The 20,306-nt window shown below is 45.2% G+C and overlaps 1 protein-coding gene across 8 annotated transcripts in view; it reads right to left on the reverse strand.

Moving 5' to 3' along the window:
- Positions 1-3,934, reverse strand: part of PEBP4 (phosphatidylethanolamine binding protein 4) — a 223,208-nt gene extending 219,274 nt beyond the window's left edge. Inside the window, exons 1-2 of one of the 8 annotated variants that reach the window (XM_027549898.1) lie at positions 3,844-3,912; positions 1,251-1,387 (exon numbers count right to left, since the gene is read on the reverse strand). In XM_027549898.1, coding sequence (XP_027405699.1) covers positions 1,251-1,387; positions 3,844-3,882 — 176 coding nt within the window. In that variant the 5' untranslated portion in view covers positions 3,883-3,912. Of the gene's footprint in view, positions 1-1,250; positions 1,388-1,472; positions 1,753-1,815; positions 1,964-3,843 lie in introns of those variants that run through there. The other 7 variants (XM_027549897.1, XM_027549893.1, XM_027549896.1 and 4 more) reach the window with 7 other exon arrangements.
- Positions 3,935-20,306: the final 16,372 nt, after the last annotated feature.

The raw sequence follows: 20,306 nt of genomic DNA on the forward strand, positions 1-20,306 counted from the left end.
GGGTTCCCTCCGTACATGGTGACCGAATACATGGGATCCACGTGTCCCACAGTGAACACGGGAAGCACAGAGGTTCTCCGCATGGGGCTGTGATCATGGCCTTGGCCCCGCTGTCCTCCCCAGCTTGGGGGCTGGACCGGCCCACCAAAGGGAAAGGCCTGCCCGCCCCCGGGAAGGTCCTGCTCCACAGAGCACCTTGCACACATAGGAGCAGCAGGCCCACCCGCCTTCCCTCACACAAAATTTCACCCAGCACTGTCTCACCAGAGTTACAACTGTACTGATAGGAACAAAATCTGTGCCATTTTGGGGGAGGGGGAGGGGGCAGAATTCAGCTGCCTAACTTTTTAGGAAAAAACATATTTATCTCCCTAAAAGTAATGTTAATGTTTGTAAGAATTCGAATGTACTCAAGGAGACAGAGTAAGAAGTCCTTGTTCCCTCTCTTACTTCCAATGGCCTCAGTGTGACGCCAGCGTCCTCGGCCACCAGGTTGGCAGAGGGTGTTGGGGGGCAATGTGGCCTGGGCAGCCCTCGGGATGGCCCATGTGTCCAGGGTGATGAAGACCGGTCCTTCTGACCCACGATGGATGAGGAGCAAGCTGGACTCCGACACAGAGTGGGAGAACCTTGTGCCCTTGGAAGGGACAGAGCCAGCCTCTGACGCCCAGCCTTTTCTCTGGACAATGTCCAATGGCCCCACTCCGGCCTGTCCTGACACTTCCGGGGCTTTGTTTGAGAAAAGCAAACAACCACCTCTCACACAGGGAGGGTCTGGTTACACAGCCTCTGTCAAATGCCACTTTTCTTGAAAGTGCCACTTTGTTGGGGGGAAGGGAGCCTTCCAGGCTGTAGGGGAGGGATGGTCTCTCTTGGGGTCCCAGCAGGGAGGGTGAGGCCAGCCCCTCAGGTTTGGAGGCCCCAGGGGAGGTGGCCAGATCCGGGTACCCTCCTGGTGTTGAGAGGACCGCCCTCTGGACTGATGGCACAGGCCTGTCTCACAGTCCTCTCCCCGATCTCAGTCCTGGTGTTGAGAGGACCGCCCTCTGGACTGATGGCACAGGCCTGTCTCACAGTCCTCTCCCCGATCTCAGTCCTGGTGTTGAGAGGACCGCCCTCTGGACTGATGGCACAGGCCTGTCTCACAGTCCTCTCCCCGATCTGTCTGAGTCTCCTGTCTGCAGACACTGCCACGGGAGCCAGTGGCCCCGGACTCGTGGAGACCCCCCTCCCTCTGCACCCAGCCTTACTTGCAGAGGACAGCGTCATTGTCAGGCAGGGCCTCGTACACACACAAGTCCGTGTCCTCCTCCTCTCCAGTGACCGCCACCGCGAGGCCCAGGAGCAGGGCTGCTGTGACCAGCCTCATGGTCCAGCCCATGGGCACCTGGAAAGGAAGGAGTGTTCAGAGCTGCCGGGCTCTCTGCAGGGGGTGCCCTTCCCACCCGCAGCCCCTGCCCCAGGGGGCCCACCTGGTAGGGAGACAGCCCTCTGCTTGGCAGGGAGAAGGGCAGGCACAGCCTGGGCTCCGGCAGCTAATCCGCCACCCAGACACAAGTCCCTTGGGCGGCCCTGGGCCTCCTCCCAGCTGGATTCAATTTACAATCGTGGCCTAGGCCCCTCCTCCGTCTATGCAGGGCAGTGCTGTCACTTGTTCCTGCTGCCGCCCGGGGCACGAGCAGACTGCAGAGCAGGAAGGCTCATATAAGCCTCTCACACGGCCCACCTCGTCCCGGACACACCTCCTATCCTGAGTTTCCCCATGTGCAGTCAGTTGGCTGAGGGCCAGTCTGCCCCTCTGGCTTTAACGCAAACCTTTTGGAGGCTGGTGGCCCCAGGTTTTGGGTTCTGGGGGTGCTCCTGAGAGCCTGACTTTGCTGGGTCTTTTTGGAGCAGGAGTGAGGCTGGGTGGTGCCCCCTGCACAGCTCTGCTTCTCCTGCCCGCAGCTCCTCTGCCGCCTGTCTAGATGGCCTCAGGGCTGTGGGGTGGGGGTCATGGTTGAACGCGGTGACCTTGTGTAGGAAGGGCCGCTGCTGCAGTGGGTGGGGCTGCCTGGCCTGAAGGACAGCTCCAAAGGGCCAGCTGAGGACACCGGGACGCGTCCAGCTATACCTTGTGGTGGTGCTGAACTCAGCACTCTCCCAAAATAATAGTCCCTGGAGAAGACGGCCAGCAGAGCTGCCCAAGATGGGGGTGGCATGCACAGTGCTGTACTGGGAGGAAGGGGAGCCTTGGGGTTGAGCTGCACTGAACAACCCAGCTGGGACCCCAGGGCAATCTGCATTCATTCCTTTGGGGAACAGGCCGGCAGGCTGGAGTGTATGGGGCTCTGATTGGAACCAGAGTCAGGGCAGGGGAAAGATCAAAGGCAGTTCTCACACCTTGGGAGGGGTGTGGGGGACCAAGGATTCCTGGGCTCTGCTCTGAGCTAAACCACATGACTGGGGGGCCCCACGCCTCTCTAGGATGTGTGTGTTTGTGTGCTCAGTCGCTTCAGTCGTGTCTGACTCTCTGTGACCCCATGGACTGTAGCCCATCAGGCTCCTCTGTCTATGGGATTCTCCCAGCAAGAATACTATAGTGAGTTGCCATGCCCTCCTCCAGAGGATCTTCCCAACCTAGGGATCGAACCTGTGCCTCTTGTCTCCTGCATTTGAGGCGGATTCTTTACCACTAGCGCCATCTAGGATGCAGTACCTCTTTTCAAAAACAAGTATGATCTCTTATTCCCTGTGCCTGGCTAAGGAAGGTGAGATCATGGCTCTACAATCTACGCAGCTAGATCTTTGAAGAAATCATTTTTAGCTAAGCTGGCTTTCTGGTTGAACTCCTATTTCCAGGATCCAACTTCCAGCAAAAAGCCCTTCTTTGGGGCTACAAACTAAACACATTTCTTAGTGATCAGGCTCTCTGAAGTATGACTCAGGCTCCCCCACAGATCCTTCCCAAGGCCTCCCCTACTGGAGAGTGTCTCTGAGTAGCTTCCCCATAAGATGGTTGTGAGAATAAAATGAAATGAATTATATAAGGCGCTCAGTAAGGAGTCCGGCACATAGGGAATGCTCAATAATTAACGGATAGTGTAAATATTCTTCCATAGACCCATCCATCCCTTCATCCATTCATTCTCAATCCATCTCACCAGCAGGTGTGAGCACCTCCTATGTGCTGAGCCCTGTGCCTGTGGGGCATAGTCTAAGCGTGGTCCCTGCTCTCATGGAGCTCACAGAACAGCCCAAGCCAGAAGATGGTAGTGCCAGAATGATCACCCAAGACCAAGAGGCTCCAGTCTTCAGAGTGACAGTCACTAGAGAAGCCAGAACTCTCCTGGGTGTCAGCAGCATTTAACTCCAGTAAGGATGAATGGCTGTCTGGAGGTGGGAGTGAGTCCACGGGGCAGGACTGCTCCTGGGGAGACTACTCGAGTCAGCAATTCCTCCTTATTCAGTGAGCACCAGGCTTTTAGCACTGAGTCCTCATGATGATATGTATTTTATTCCGTACTGTGATCCTCATGTGTGCTGTGCTAAGTCGCTTCAGTCGTGTCTGACTCTTTGAGACCCCATGGACTGTAGCCCACCTTGCCTGGACTATCCATGGGATTCTCCAGGCAAGAATTACTGGAGTGGGTTGCCATGCTCTCCTTCAGGGGATCTTCTGGACCCAAGGATATCTCCTATATTGGCAGGGGGGTTCTTTACCACTAGCACCATCTGGGAAGCCCCATAATCCACATGAGGTAGGTACTATTATGATCCCATTGTACAGAGGGGGAGAGTGAGGCACAGAGAGATTTAGCCAGAGAACCTGCACCTGGGTGACATGGGTAGTAGGTGGCCTACCTGAGATTTGAACCCTCGCTTTCTGATTCTGGACGCCATGCTCCTTAACCATTCACTCTCCTGACACCTCTTTCGGCTCTGCGGTGCCCTGACTTGTTCCTCTCTAGTCCCTTTGTTCTTAGAATAAAGCCTGGAATCTTCCAGGTATCCCACAATGCCCTGAAAGATCTGGCTCTTCCTGCCTCTCTAGCCACCTCTTTCTACTCTCTGTCTGTCCTTCAAACTCCTTCCTGCCCCAGGGCCTTCCAGTACTCCGCTGCCACTTCCCATTCCCCCTTGGGGGACCCGGAAGTGTCATTTCCTCAAAGAGACTTCCTCTGATTCCCAGACTCCATTAGACTGCTGTTATACAGAATCAGAGCAATTTACTCCTTTCCTTACTGTCCTTATATGTTAGTAAAATTATTTTGTAGCTATTTATACTTAGTAATTTGCTTATAGTCTCCCCACTCCACAGCCCACCAGGGTCTCAGAGGCAATGCCTAGTCTGTGTCTCGTTTTCCAAGGCAGCCCTTGGTGGGTCTACATGCTACATACTTTCTAGTTTGAATGCCTGACAAACTTGCCACTTCTGCTTCTGATGGTCCTTGTGTTCACTCAATAGCTCTTAACTCTCTATAAATATCAGTGGGAAAGTAACCTCTCTTGCTGGCGTTAGGCCCTGGATCCCCATTGCTTATTTATCTAACTTTCTCTGGCTTGTTTTTGTACAGAGAGATCTGACAGAATGCAGTGGTTCCTGGTGTTTTTGAATCTGATCCTTTCCTTGGGGAATTCACAAGACTTGCCTTTTTGAACTCCAGCCCCCTCAGTGCTCACCCCTGAAGCTTCCTTCTTTTCCTTCAGGCACCTGGGCTTAAGACCACCTCCCAGCACCATCAATCAGGCCACACCGTTGGCTTCCTGAGATATCCTGGTTTCTCTAGATACCCAGATCTACTGAACCAGTGCTCCAGGAATGCTTTACCCTCCTTGCCTTCCTCCAGGCCTCCTGTGCCTGACACCCCTATCACTGCTCAAGTGTCACCTGCTTTTTCTCCACCCAGACACAGACTCTTATGTTTCCCCTCCCTCCTCAACTTTTCCACCTCTGCCTTCTGGAGTTTCTGTACTGCAGTGATCAAATTCTCCCTCAGTCATTTCTTTCCTACTTCATTTTTAAAAACATTGAAATATATTCACATACCATAAAATTTACTCCTTTAACACGTGCAGTTCAGTGGGAATTTTAGTATAAAAATCACTAAAGGATGTGCAGCTATCCTCATTATATAATTCCAGAATATGTTCATCACCCCCCAAAGAAGCCTAGAGAATCCATTAGCAGTGACTCCTTATTCCTTCCTCTCTCAGAACCTGGGAACTACTAATCTTTCTGTCTTCATAGGTGTGCTTATTCTGGACATTTCATATAGGTGGAATTATACTGTATGTGTTCTTTTGTGGGACTTCCCAGGTGCCTCAGTGGTAAAGAATCCTCCAGCCAATGAAGGAGACATGTTCGATCCCTGGGTCAGGAAGATGACATGTGGGAGGAAATAGCAACCCACTCCAGTATTCTTGCCTGGAGAATTCCAAGGACAGAGGAGCCTGGTGGGCCAAATTAAATTATGGGTAAATACCCATAAAGGGCTTCCCAGGTGGCTCAGCTGGTAAAGAATCCACCTGCAACCTGGGTTCAATCCCTGGGTTGGGAAGCTCCCCTGGAGAAGGGATCAGCTACCCACTTCCAGTATTCTGGCCTGGAGAATTCCATGGACTGTATAGTCCACGAGTTCGCAAAGAGTCGGACATGAATGAGCAACTTTCACTTCACTTCACACCCATAAAAGACAATCTAAAAATCCTAAGCAGAAACTAGGGTGAGACTCTTGGGGAAATTAAGACATTCAAAAGTAGCTAGCTGTATAAGTGGAAGAATTGAAAAAGCCATATGCTCAAGACACATGCTCAGAAAAAACCCAAGAAGACTATAACCTTTCACCTTGGGTTCTAGTTCTCAGGATCAGCCTGAGATCCTTCTTTCTCTGGAAGGGGATATCAGGACCCCACATAGAAAGGAAACTTCCCAAGTCTGTTACTTCCTTCCTTGGTAAGGCCTGTCTGAACTAAATCAGTAATGCTAATCCCATTAGTAATGCCAATTCTAGCACAGAACTCCAGGAGTGATATATGTACCCAAGAGCCATTTCTGGGAAAGTTAAAGAAATGTTTGATGCTCAGAAATAAGCATAGAAAAGCCACGAATAACAAGCCTCAAATCATACTAGAGTGAAGAAATCAAAGATACCACCCTAAACATGAATTTCCTTAAGGCCTCCAGGCCACAGTTCTCATTCCTGAGGTTTCTCTGTCTCTTTGGCCGGTCCTTATGGAAAGTCCTGGCCTCACATCTCATACTCCATGCCAAGAAGAAGAGTCTGGCCACTTACGCAGAGCAGTGTGGGAGCTGTGGGGAGGAGGCTGCGGGGAGATGAGAAATCTTGGCAGGTTTCAGGGCTGGAGAAGGTGGGGAGAAAATTCCCTCCAGGATGCCCCAGAGTCTGGGCCCTTAAGGCCCAATCAGAGTCTGGCAGTGTTGAGCGACGGAGAGTATAGGGAAGGCTCCTGGAGTTGCCAGCAGAGGAGGCAACGGTTGGTCGTTGGGGAGTCAGTTGGAGAAAGTTCTAGGGAGTTCCAGGGAGGAGCTAATATGTAGAGTGGGTGAGAATAGGAAAGAAGACAGGGTGGGTTTTCTGGCATTCCTCCTTCCAAGGACTCTACAGAAAGCTGCGGGAATCACATAGATGATTCTCTTACCTTTACACTGTAAAGCCGGCTAAAGACCCGCTATGGATGTATAAGAGAGCTGCAGAGGGATGGAGGGAAACCATAGAGACCAGAGTTCCTGAGAGAGACAAATAGCACCTGAGTGCTTTAGAGCAAAATGCTCATAGACACAGATAGGAGAGAGGTGGGGTTGGGACCCTTGCTTGGGGTGGAGTCAATGCCCCCTTCCCCAGCAAGCATGGCCTGGAGCCACAGAAGAACAACACTGGTTCAAGGCCAAGTTCTGCCAGGCCTACCAACTGTGTCCAGCAGGTAATGTTCTACCAAAATGGGCAGTGGATGCTCCTGTAACAGGCAAGTCCCTGGCTTGCAGGACCTGGATTTCTTTCTGTGCTTTAAATGACCACATCTGGGTGAACAGTCTCAGTTTCCTTCTGGAAAATTTCTTCCAGGAAATTCAAGGAGTCAGTAGACATTTAAACACTCCAGATGAATTAAGTCAGAATCTTTGAGAGTACATTTTTAAGTGCTCCTTATGGGATTTTAAAGAGCAGCCAGGCACCTAACTGGGGGCAGGTACCCTACAGATGCCGAAGGTACAAAGATGCATGAGATGCAGAGCCTTAACTTGATAAACTCACAGTTGAACAAGGACAATAAACATCCAAACAAACAACAATCACAAAATTGTCAACAGTGGGATGAATTCAGCCACAGAAGCATCGCCAGGGTAAAGAAGCAGGTATTAATTATGCATTTTGTTTTAGGCATTTAAAGATGGTTTGACATCTTATGGGTCTTGCTGGCTGAGGAGAGATGGATTAGAAGTCAGCCTTGCTGACTCTAGGCCTCTGTTCTTTCCCTTCACAAGCTCCTAACCCATTCTTTCCAAACCCAGGGCCTGGGATTTGGTGTTTCTGTTTGTCAGGTTCTCCTAGACAGCATGTGAGGACAACTGTGCTGAATTTCATTGCTTCACCTCCCTTGGCTAAGCTCTGTGTCCCACTTTGAAAGTCCCCTCCAGGGAGTCCACTCTCCTCTACTCTGGGAATGTCTTCCCTTCACCCTACTCTCAAATCTGACCTTCCTTCGATGCCCATTGGCCCTTTCCCTCTTTAAGCTTTTCTCAAGTACTCTTTCAGACCTACAACACTCAAGCTGACATATTTGTTTGATTTTCATTGGTATGATGCCAATGATTTTTTTATGATTTTCATTGGTATGATGCTGTAACCAACCTGTCAGGATTTTCCAGGCAAAAAGACTGGAATGGGTTACCATTTCCTACTCCAGAGGATCTCCTCAACCCAGTGATCAAACCCACGTCTCTTGTGTCTCCTGAGTTGGCAGGTGGGGTCTTACCACTAGTGCCACCTGGGAAGCCCCTCAGTATCTGCATAACAGCTCAAAGATACTGTTGTGTGTATCTGTTGATGGAAATTGCCCCAAGGACCTTGCTCCAAAGCTGCTCTTGACTGTTTCTCCCTGGTCTCCCTTCCCTAATTAGCAACTGCTTGCCCCCACTTTTCTTTGGTACTCCCCAATCTTGAGAAGAACAGATGTTGGATGAGTAAAGGAAACAACTATTTTGAATAAAGATGTTAATCATAAACTCAACTCGGCAGACAAATTATGTTAAGCAGAGTCCTGTGGGCCTCCTAGGCACAAAGCCTTTCTGTGCTGCACCACCCCCCCATTTCTTTGATTATAGGAAATAGACTTCCTTTAGCCTCCATGACCTTCCCTGAGTCCCAACGGGCAGATTCAAGCAGTTGCTAATTAGGGAAGAGAGGGGATGCAAGACCAGGAAGAAACAAACCGTCTAGAGCTGCAAGGACCTTCGCTGTTGCACGGGATTTTCTCTAGTTGCAGAGAGGGGCCGGGGGTGGAGGTGTGTGTGTAGGGGGTACTCTCTAGTTGTAGTGTTCAGGTTTCTCATTCCATTGGCTTCTCTTGTTGCAGAGCACAAGCTGTACATTGTGCAGCTTGTGGGCTCTAGAGCTCAGGCTCGATAGTTATGGCACACAGGCTTAGTTGCTCCATGGCATGTGGATCTTTCCAGAACATGGATCGAACCTGTGTCCCCTGCATTGCAAGGTGGATTCTTAGCTACTGGACCACAGGGAAGCCTGGGAAAACTACTTTTTGAGGGGCTTGGGCTCCCTGGGGAAATACCACTTAGTGATGAGACTGTCTTTGGTCACCAAATTATCTCCTAAATTAAGCAGAGGTGCCAAAGAATTGATGCTTTTAAATTGTGATATTGGAGAAGACTCTTGAGAGTCCCTGGGACTTCAAGGAGCTCAAACAGTCAATCCTAAAGGAACTCAACCCTGAATATTCATTGGAAGGACTGATGCTGAAGCTTCAATCCTTTGGCCATCTGATGCAAAGAGCTGACTCATTGGAAAAGACCATGATGCTAGGAAAAATTGAGGGCAGGAGGAGAAGGGGGTGACAGAGGATAGGATGGTTGGATAGTATCATCAACTCAATGGACATGAATCCAAGCAAACTCCAGGAGATAATGGAGGACAGAGGAGCCTGATCTGCGGCAGTCCATGGGGGTCGCAGAGAGCTGGACACGACTGAGTGACTGAACAATAAGCAGGTGCTAGATGGTAAACAAATGACACCAGGCCTTCCCCAAGGGCCAAGGAAGGAAGTTCTTGGTAGCACAGTCAGTCAGTCACATCCCCGGGAGCTCTCACAGATGACAGTCACACGGGGTGGAGGTGGGGGGCAGAAAGGACACCAACTCTGCTCTGCAGGAACCACATGTCCTTGCCCACAGCAGGAGAGGTACAAGCCCTCACAGTCCCTGCAGCTGGGACAGGAGGCAGCACAACTTGCTCTTTGACCTGCTCAGATCCAAGTCACATCTCTCATGTCCTCTCATGTCATCATATCTCTCTTTGTAGAGTTCATGGGTGGGTGGCAGAGGGGGTAAGTTCCACTTTGGATTAGGAAATTAGTTTCAACCCACTGAAGAGACTTTTACTTCTTGATTTATTGCATTAAGACTGAGCATAGCACTTGTGATAGGAACAGAGTAAAGGAACAAAGTAGGTGATTAAATAATTCCACTGGGGGATTGTAAGTAGAAAAAATATGGGAGACCCTTATAAGTTAATGATCATTTAAGAAAGCAGGTTGGCTTAACCACAAAACCAAGCAGGCCTGCTTAGCAACAAAACCATTCAACAGAAGCATGAGACATGCCCCCAAACAATAAAACAATGGTGGCCTGAGGTCACATCCTACCCAGTGAGCTCAGTAAGTTAATGATCCCTAGGACATGCTCTCTGCACACATAAAAAGAAATCATTTATGCAAAGGTGAATTTCAAAGTAAAGGCCCTCATTGAACTGAGGCCTGAAATAATATTTCCATAGTGCCGTGACAGTCTTGTCTTGACCATGTAGGGACAAGAAAATTCTTCTGCCCAATGAAGGAGTTGCCGATGATGGAAGCATAGTGTCTACTCAAAAGTGATGGAGAAAGTGGTCTTTCCCCCGGCCTCAGTTTTCCTTTGATTATAAAACTTTAGCCCAGTAACTTCTCAGGGGATGGCATCCTCTAGCCCACCCATTTATAAGCCTCACAAATGTCCTAATCTAATTAATAATTTCTTAGTTATCACTTTTTCTCTCACTGAATTCTTTCTGTGCTGAGGCATAAAGGATTGGAGCTCCTCAGAGTGCCCCCAAAATGCCACCCAACGGTTTCACTTGCAGGTGCTCAGTAAATATTTATTGAGGAATGCATGGGTGATGGAAGCTTCTGGAAACTTCATTATCTTCTGCCTTGTTGAATCAGGCACCTTCATTCCAGATGTTTGGTGTTGATTCTACCATTACTTCAATTTTGGGAAGTTCCCTTGTAATGCTTATGAGACATTTCAGAATATGTGTTCTATTTGGGTTTTTCCCCCAGTCACCCAGAGCACTGCATGTGTGCTAAGCTGCTTCAGTCCTACCTGACTCTTTGCAACCCCATGGACTGTAGCCCAGTCTGGGCTCCTCTGTCCATGGGATTTCCCAGGCAAGAATACTGGAGTGGGTTGTCATTTCCTTCTCCAGGGCATCTTCCCAACCCAGAGATCAAATCCGCATCTCTTCTGTCTCCTGCGTTGGCAGGAGAATTCTTTACCACTAGCACCACCTGGGAAGCCCTACCCAAAGCACTGTCATAAGCAAAAACATGCCTCTGTACTTAGGGCTGTCATCCTAAAGAAATGGGTCTAAACACTTATTAATTGTATCCTATTGTAACTGCTCACATGGGAAGAGCTTGTATAAGTAAGTAGTTGCTACCTACCAATGGTTTCTCTTTGGGTTTTATTATTATTATTTTCTTTTGGTCTCTGAGTGTCTTGTGGGATCTTATTTCCCCAACCATGAACTGAACCCAGGCCCTTGACTGTGAAAGTATGGAGTCCTAACCACTGGACCACCAGGGAATTCCCATCTTTGGGCTTTCTTAAAGCTATATGTCTTGGATATATAACAAATAATTTTTTAGAAAAGGAAAACCATCACTCTCACACAGATACAAATACATGTTAAAATTTCTATTTTAACTCATTATTAATAAAGGAATTGATAAGACCTTACAACCCATTCAAAGGCAAGCCAAAGAATGGATATATCCATAGGTCAGGAATGTTGAAATGAATGTGCAATGTGCAAGGGAAATCAAATGAACTTCCACTATCCAGGATTTATTTCTATGTTTATAGATGAGAATTATTTAGCATTGTTTTTAGTTATCCTCATCATCATCTATAGTTTATGGAGTTCTAAAAATAGCCCAAGTCATGAAAGGGGCAGAAAATCAGAAAACCAAGAGTGTGCTCTAAGCTATCTTCCATGGCAGACACCCAGTAGTCTTATTTTCTTATTCAAGCATCCTTACATGACAGAAGTGACATTTGGAGTCAATGGAGAAAGAACAGACTATCCAATAAATGCTGCCAGGACAACTGAATTTCCATATGTAAAAATAAAATTAGATTATGACACTATACTTTTACCCAGAACAAAATTCAGGTGGATTAAAAATGAAATTTAAAATAGAAAAGTCTTAAACCTTCAGAAGAAAATACAGGAAACCATCTTTATGACTTAAGTTGGGGAAGAAAATAGTACAGAAAAGACACAAACTATATGAAAAAGATTGATAGATTGGATTATATTTAAAACAAAAAAATCTTTTTTTCATCAAGAGAACCTGATATAAAATATTGCATATAGGCAAAAAAGTCTCCATATTGAGAATTCATAAAGAGCTTCTACAAATCAAATGGGCTTGCCCAGTGGTTCCATGGGTAAAGAATCCACCTGCAGTGCAGGAAACACAGGAGATGCCGGTTCCATTCCTGGGTTGGGAAGATCCCCTGGAGAAGGGAATGGCAACACACTCCAGTATTCTTGCCTGGAGAATCCCATGGACAAAGGAGCCTATCGGTCTATAGCCTGATTGGTCAAAAAGAGTCAGACACGACTGAACGACTACATACACACACACACACACACACACACACACACACACACACACACACAAATCACATCAGAGAAAAACCAAAGAATAAGCCAGCAGAGAGGAGGGGGAAACTACAGGAAGAAACTCGGAGCACAGACCTCTAGGGAGTTGTGCTCCAGTGGCCCCTCTAAGGCCTTTCAGATGAGCACTAGCTCCTCCAACCACCCAAAGGAGCCCAGAGGGACAGCACAACCTGGAGATTCACTCAGAACCAATTGCATTTCACTCTGGCTCCATGCCCAGATTCCTCAGGACACCAGGCTGACCCACCTGGTCAGTTTCTCTGAAGTGGAGGACAATTCTGCTTCCATTTTAGATACCAGGATCCCATTCAACTCATTCATTCAACACATCTTTGCATGCCCTTCTGTGCCAGGTACCGAGAATATGGAGGGAGACCATCCTCCAGAGCTTCCTGCTCTAGGGCTGGCGAAGGAGCCAAACACTAACCATCAAGGCAGGTGCCCTGACAGATGGAGACAAATGCAAGGAAGGGCTCTGGGATCCACCAGTGCTCTCCTTTGCACAGCCCCTCAACCCACCCCTGTGATTTTGCAGGTTGTTTCTAAGTTGAATTTGTACTTACAGAAAAGTTACAAAAGTAATACAGAGAATAGACTGTCTACCCCACATCCAGCTTCACCTTGCATGGCCATAGAACACTTACTAAAACTAAGAATTAGGACTTCCTTGGTGGTCCAGTGGTTAAGAATAATCTACCTGCCAGTGCAGGGGAGATGAGGTTCAATCCCTGGTCTGGGAGCATTCCACATGCCTTGGAGCAATCAAGCCCGTGCGCCACAACTACTGCGCTTTCTCTCAAGAGCTGGGAGTCACAACTACTGAAGCCGGTACTCCCTAGAGCCTGTGCGCTGCAACATAGAAGTCACAGTGATGAGAAACTCGCACACTGAAACTAGAGAGTAGCCCCTGCTCAGTGCAACTAGAGAAAGCCTGCACGCTGCAATGCAGCCAGAATGCAATTATTATTATTTTTTAACTCTAGGAATTAGCCTTAGTACTATACTCCTAGACAACAGACTGTATCTGGACTTTATGAGTTTTCACATGAACCCCTTTTTCTGTTCCAGGGTCCCATGATGTATTTTGTTGTCACATCTCCTTAGTTAGCACCTAAGTTACAGTTGAATAATTGTCTCACTCCAAAATTCATATATTGAAAATTAATCCCTGAAGTATTTGCAGGTGGAGCCTTTGGGAAGGTGATTAGGTCATGAGGGTGAAGCCCTCATAAATGCAATTAGTACCCTTATAAAGGAGGCCCCAGAGAGCTCCCTCACCCCTTCCATCATGTGAAGACACAATGAGAAGGCACTTATCATGAACCAGGAAGTGATTCTCACCAGACACCGAACTTGCTGGCAACTTGACCTTTGACTTCCCAGACTCCAGAACTGTGAGGAATAAATGTCTGTTGTTTGTAAGTCACCCAGTCTGGTATTTACCAGCCAGAATGGACTAAGACACTCGATCTTTCCTTGTCTTTTGTGATTTTGATATTTTTTGAAGCCTAGGAGCAAATGGTCAGGTATTTTGGAGAATGTCTTCTCATGGTTAGATTGAGGCCAACATTATTGAGGAGGCTGCAGCAGAGCACCCCTTTCTCAACGCATCAGATCAGGGGGCATATGATGGATGTCAATCTGTAACTGCTGATATTGACCTTGATCACTGGGTTAAGGTGGTCTCTATCAGGATTCTCTACTGTAGACTTACTATTTTTCCCTTTGTAATTATTACATATGTATGAGTAAATACTTAGGGATTTTGCTTTGGCTCTGTCTCTTCATTCTTTCTGGAGTTATTTCTCCACTGATCTCCAGTAGCATATTGGGCACCTACTGACCTGGGAAGTGCATCTTTCAATGTCTTATCTTTTTTCCTTTTCATACTGTTCGTGGGGTTCTCAAGGCAAGAATAGCGAAGTGGTTTGCCATTCCCTTCTCCAGTGGGCCACGTTCCGTCAGTGGACCACGTTCTGTCAGCTCCAGTGGACCACATTTTGGCTTAAAACTCAATATTCAGGAAAATGAAGATCATGGCATCTGGTCCCATCACTTCATGGCAAATAGATGGGGAAACAATGGAAACAGTGACAGACTTTATTTTGGGGGGCTCCAAAATCACTGCGGATGGTGAGTGACTTCAGCCATGAAATTAAAAGATGCTTGCTCCTTAGAAAAAAAGCTAGGACCAACCTAGACAGCATATTAAAAAGTACCTTTGCCAACAAAGTTCCATCTAATCAAAGCTATGGTTTTTCCAGTAGTCATGTATGGATGCGAGAGTCGGACTATAAAGAAAGCTGAGCACCAAAGAGTTGAGGCTTTTGGACTGTGGTGCTGGAGAAGACTCTTGAGAGTCCCTTGGACTGCAAGGAGTTCAAACCCGTACATTCTAAAGGAAATCAGTCCTGAATATTCATTAGAAAGACTGATGCTGAAGCTGAAACTCAATACTTTGGCCACCTGATGTGAAGAACTGACTCATTTGAAAATACCCTGATGCTAGGAAAGATTGGAGGCAGGAGGAGAAGGGGATGACAGAGGATGAGGTGGCTGGATGGCATCATTGACTCAATGGACATGAGTTTAAGTAAACTCCGGGAGTTGATGATGGACAGGGATGCCTGGTGTGCTGCAGTCCATGGGGTTGCAAAGAGTTGGACATGACTGAGCAACTGAACTGAACTGACTTAGAGATTATGCAAATACCCTGTTTCTAATTAAGTTTTGCTTGGGCTGTTTTTTCAACTCACGCTTGCATTGTCTTCATAAGACTGATAACTTCTGATGGTAAGCATGAGCTCTGCAGGGCAACTCAACTGAGAAAGTACAGTACGTGTCCTTTCCTTTTGTCCACTGCCCACAAGCACAAAGAAGCCAAGCTGTCCTCACCTGGTGCTGCGTGGGTGTCTGCCCCTCACCAAAGGTCGGAGTATCACTGAGGATACTCCAAAGCTCTAGAAAGACAGGCAGCTGGAAACAGAATATAGAAAATATGATAAAGACCTGGAAGCAGCTGTAAGTATGAAGACAGCCTGAAGAAGTTAGTCTTCTGTATCTCAGATAAGTGAAAGCTGGGAGGAGGAGAGGATGTATACTAGGGTACATGTGAGCTTTTTTGTTTACTTAAAACGCAGATAAACTGAGGCATAGGGTGGAGAAAGGAGAGCTCACAACTTGAAGGAGCTCATATGAAAAATCAAAGTTAAGAAGCTGGACTCTGTACCCTGAAATCTGTCACTCAAGAGGCCGTAGATTTGAAATACACATGCTTGGAGGCTATGTTTACATTCTTTTTTTTTTTTTTTTTTAATTTAATTTTTTTTAACTTTATTTTTTTGGAGGCTAATTACTTTACAATATTGTATTGGTTTTGTCATAATTGACATGAGTCCGCCACGGGTGTACATGTGTTCCCCATCTGAAGGATAATTGCTTTACAATATTGTGGTTGAGCTTCCCCTGTGGCTCAGCAGTGAACAATCCGCCTGCAATGCAGAAGATGCAGGAGGCCCAGGGTTTGATCCCTAGGTGGGGAAGATCCCCTGGAGAAGGGCATGGCCATCCATTCTACTATCCTTGCCTGGAGAATCCCATAGACAGAGGAGCCTGGCAGGCTACAGTTCACAGGGTCACAAAGAGTCGCACATGACAGAAGCGACTGAGCATGCATGTATGCATCGTGTTGGTTTCTGCCACACATCAACATGGATCAGCCATCGGTATACATATGCCCCCCCTCTCTTAAACCTCCCTCCCACCTCCCTCCACATCCCACCTCTCTAGGTTGGATGGGCCCCAGTCGGGAAGGCTAACATCCCACAAACCTGGTAACCACACTGACCAGCAGCTAGTGGGGCATGGTACACATATGTGTGTCTTGGATGGCCTCAGGGTCCAAGCCAGACCAGCAGTGCTCAGTTTTCCATATGAAGAAAATTGAGACCCCGTCAGGCTTCCAGATTTGGGAATCCACCTTTCATCCTTCTTGAGCCCTGTAGGGGAGATATCCAGGTCACCTACACATGCTTCCTGGGTCTCTACCCTGTTTGTCCAGCCATAATGTATTCTCCCTCTACTCATGAGTCTCTGTCACATGGCTCACATCTTAGGGCCATTTAGGCAATGGCACCCCACTCCAGTACTCTTGCCTGGAAAATCCCAAGGATGGAGGAGCCTGGTGAGCTGCAGTCCATAGGGTCGCTAAGAGTCGGACACGACTGAGCGACTTCACTTTCACTTTTCACTTTCATGCATTGGAGAAGGAAATGGCAACCCACTCCGGTGTTCTTGCCTGGAGAATCCCAGGGACGGAGGAGCCTGGTGGGCTGCCGTCTATGGGCTCGCATAGAGTCGGACATGACTGAAGCGACTTAGCAGCAGCAGCAGCAGTAGCAGCAGAGCAGAATTAAATTAAGGTTTCTCCTAGCAAGAAAATAATTCAGTTCCAGGGTGATATTCAGTCCAGAATTCTGGTTCTTGTTATTAGCTACTGGCTGATCCTGAACTTTTAGGTAACAGCTTGCAAGGGCCACCAGGAGCTAGTGGCACATCTCAATTCTGCTTTGATCTCTGTAGTTACGTCAGGCCCTGGTCCCCTGCCTTTAGGACTGTTGGTGACCATGGAAACCATGAACTCAATGGTCTGTTTTTGTTCTACCTTGTGGGGTAGACGCCATTGAGATGATTCTTACAAAGTGCTTAAAAAGTGGGGTGGGGGAGAGGGGATACATAATAGGGGCTCACTAAGTTCTATGTGTCTTTAGAAGTTGTCTTTGAGAGCTCAACCTTAAGTCTATTTCTTCTGTCTTCCCAACCATTCTGTATGCTATTTATCATACTGACATCATTTCCTTTCTGCTTACCCCAGTTAGGACTTTATTTTCTGCAACTGAGCCCTGACAGATGCAGGTCAAAGAGAGAAATGACCAGTAAGTTAAGGAAAGGGATATAATTATACAAAAAGATATTCTTGAAATGAGTACACATACAAACTGTGTTAATCAACGTGAAAACATTGATAAAACCTATAGCTTTTCAGAATATGTAAGGTGTTCAAATTCACAAAAAATAAAACAGAGACAAATAACAATGGAAAAACTGAAAATGTGATCTAAGAATTATCTTTTGGACATGTACTAGATCCAGGTGATTTTATGATAAAATTATTTCTAAAATGGCAGGATATTTTATTTAACATTAAGTGATGCATTTTTTCATTAAAAGTAGCTCCTGATTTCTCCTACTAGCCCAGAAACTCAACATCCATCCTTCACCACTTTATGCGTAGAACAAGAAAGTAGAGTTGCTCAGCTTTGAGTTTCAGGACAGGTTTTACCTTACTGGAAAGACAGAGCCTGAAGGCCAAGTGTACGATTTTCAAGAGTCAGATTTTTGAGAAGGAAGTTACCTTCATTTTGCTTTATATTCAAGAAAATTTATGAATCAATAAGCATAGATGAAACCATGGAGGACACAAAGTTATGATCTCATATGGTCAAACGACTCTCAATAAGAGTGCTAAGACAACTGAATGGGGGAAAGGACAGTCTTCTCAACCAATGGTGCTGGGAGAACTGGATATCCACGTGCAAAAGAACTGAAGTTGGGCTCTCACCTAACACCATATATAAAAATTAACTAAAAAGGGATCAAAGATTTAAATGTAAGCTCAAAAGCTGCAAAACTCTTAAGAGAAAATATAGGGGCAACTCTTCATGACATCTGATTTGGCAATGATTTCTTAGAAATGACACCAAAGACACAGAAAAATAAATAAAAAATAGACAAAGTGAACTTCCTGAAAAAAAAAAAACAAACTGTTGTGCATGAAAGGACACTATAAACAATAAAAAGACAACTCACAGAATGGGGTAAAACATTTTCAAATCACAAATCTAATAAAAGATTCACATCCAGAAAATATAAAGAACTCCTATTCCTCAACAACCTGATTCAAAAATGAGTAAAGGACTTAAGTAGACATTTCTCCAGAGGAGATATATCAATGGCCAGTAAGCACATGAAAATATAGTTAACATCACTAGTGCATCAGAGAATTGCACATCAAAACTAGAATGAGATACCACCTCACACCGTTTAGGATGGCTACTATCAAATAATCCGAAAGTAAGTGTTGGTGAAGATGTGGAGAAGCTGGAATCCTAGGGCACTGCTGGTGGGGCTATAAAATGGTGCAGCCTTTTATAAAAAATAGTAGAGGGTGCCTCAAAAAGTTAAAATAGAATTAACATTTGGTCCAATACCTCCACTTCTGGGTATATGCCCCAAAGATTGAAAGCAAAACCTTGAAGAGATGTTTGTATACTCATTATTCACAGTAGGCAAAAGGTGGAAGCAACCCAGACAGAGTAAATGAATGATGTCAACAGATAAATGGATGGACAACATACTACAGATATATATTCTATCATATGATGGAATATCATTCAGCCTTAAAAAGGAAGGGAACTCTGACACATGCTACAGCACGAATGAACTTTGAAGAAATTATGCTAAGTGAAATAAACCAGTCATGAAAGGATAAACACTGTATGAGTCCACTCATATGAGGTACATAAAATAGTGAAATTCATTTAGACAGAAAATAGAAAAGTGGTTGCTGGGGGCTGAGGTGAGGGGAGAATGGGGAACAGAGGTTCTGTTTTGCAAAGTGAAAAATGTTCTGGAGTTGGGTGATGATAATGGTTGCATAACAGTGTAAATGTACTCAATGCCTCAGAACTGTACACTGAAAAATGGCTAAAATGGCAAATTTTATGATACATTATTTTACTACAGTTTAAATAAATTTTTAAAAATTAAAACAACAAAAAAGCACATCAAAGTCAAAATAAAACAGGAAGCTCTCTCTAAACAAATAAGATCTGTATTAACTCATGGATGTATATGGAGAAAATGATAAAATTTTAATATTGAAGAAATATTCATTAAAGAAAATTGAATCAATGGAGAGATACCTATATACCTAGTTGGGACAGTTTAATATTTTAAAAATATCAATGATCTTCAAATGAATTTATAGGTATAAAGCAATTCAAATAAAAAATTTTTCATTTTTAATGCAAGTTAAAAAGAAAGCCTAAACTTCATTTGGAAGAATCAGGGTAACTGAATAGGCCAGGAATGCTTTGGAAAGGAAAAGTTAATGGGGTATGGAGGGGAGAAGAGCATGTCCTATTTCATTTTTCCTGTAAAACTACTGTAAGTAAAACATTATGGTTCTGTCACAAGAACATGGCTCCGTCACAGCTCAGTGAAACAGAGTTGGAAGTCCAGGAACAAATTCAAGTGTGAGTGAAGATTCAATATATGATAAAATTGGGATTTAAGTGAGGAAAGTACAGAGACTAGGACAGTTGACTATTCAGAAGAAAGAAACCCAGACACTTCAATTAGTTAAATGTGAAATACAAAACTATAAAAGAATGAGAAAATAGTATAAAATATTTATTCAGTACTGGGGAAAGGCCTTGCTAAGATTAAAAGCAAAGAAAACACATTAATAAAAAACAAAAATGCATATTTATTAAGAGATAAAAATCTGAAATTTTTGAATGCACAAGCACAAACATAAAATTATTAAGTGCTAACAGACAAGATAAAAGTCAAGCAACAAACTAGGAAATAATATTTATAACAGGTGATGAAAGACCAATATTTGTAATTTATAAAGAGCCATTATAAATCAATATACAAAGTATCATTCCACTGAAAAATGAGTAAAGATTCTGAACAAATAATTCACAAAATAAGAAATAAACATATGATTAAAACAATGTTCTATCTCATTAACAAATGAAGAATGGAAATTGAAACTAGGTACATTTTATTACATAAAAACTATCAAAGCCTTAAAAAGGTTTATGCAGTTTAAACCTGAAATTCTGCTAGGAATTTACCTTATGGAAATGCCCACATATTTGCTGTATTATTTCTAATAGTAATAGTCTGGAAATCATGAAGTCTAACAAGAGAAAATTAGATGTTTTAAAATGATAACATTTTATACAGGGGAACTACCACTAAAATGTAGGTGGCACACTATTAAAAATATTGTAAAAATGCTAAGTGACATAAAAAGATGTACACAAGCTTAGCAGT

This window comes from Bos indicus x Bos taurus, chromosome 8 (genome assembly GCF_003369695.1).
Source record: "Bos indicus x Bos taurus breed Angus x Brahman F1 hybrid chromosome 8, Bos_hybrid_MaternalHap_v2.0, whole genome shotgun sequence".
Taxonomy (NCBI): Eukaryota; Metazoa; Chordata; class Mammalia; order Artiodactyla; family Bovidae; genus Bos; species Bos indicus x Bos taurus.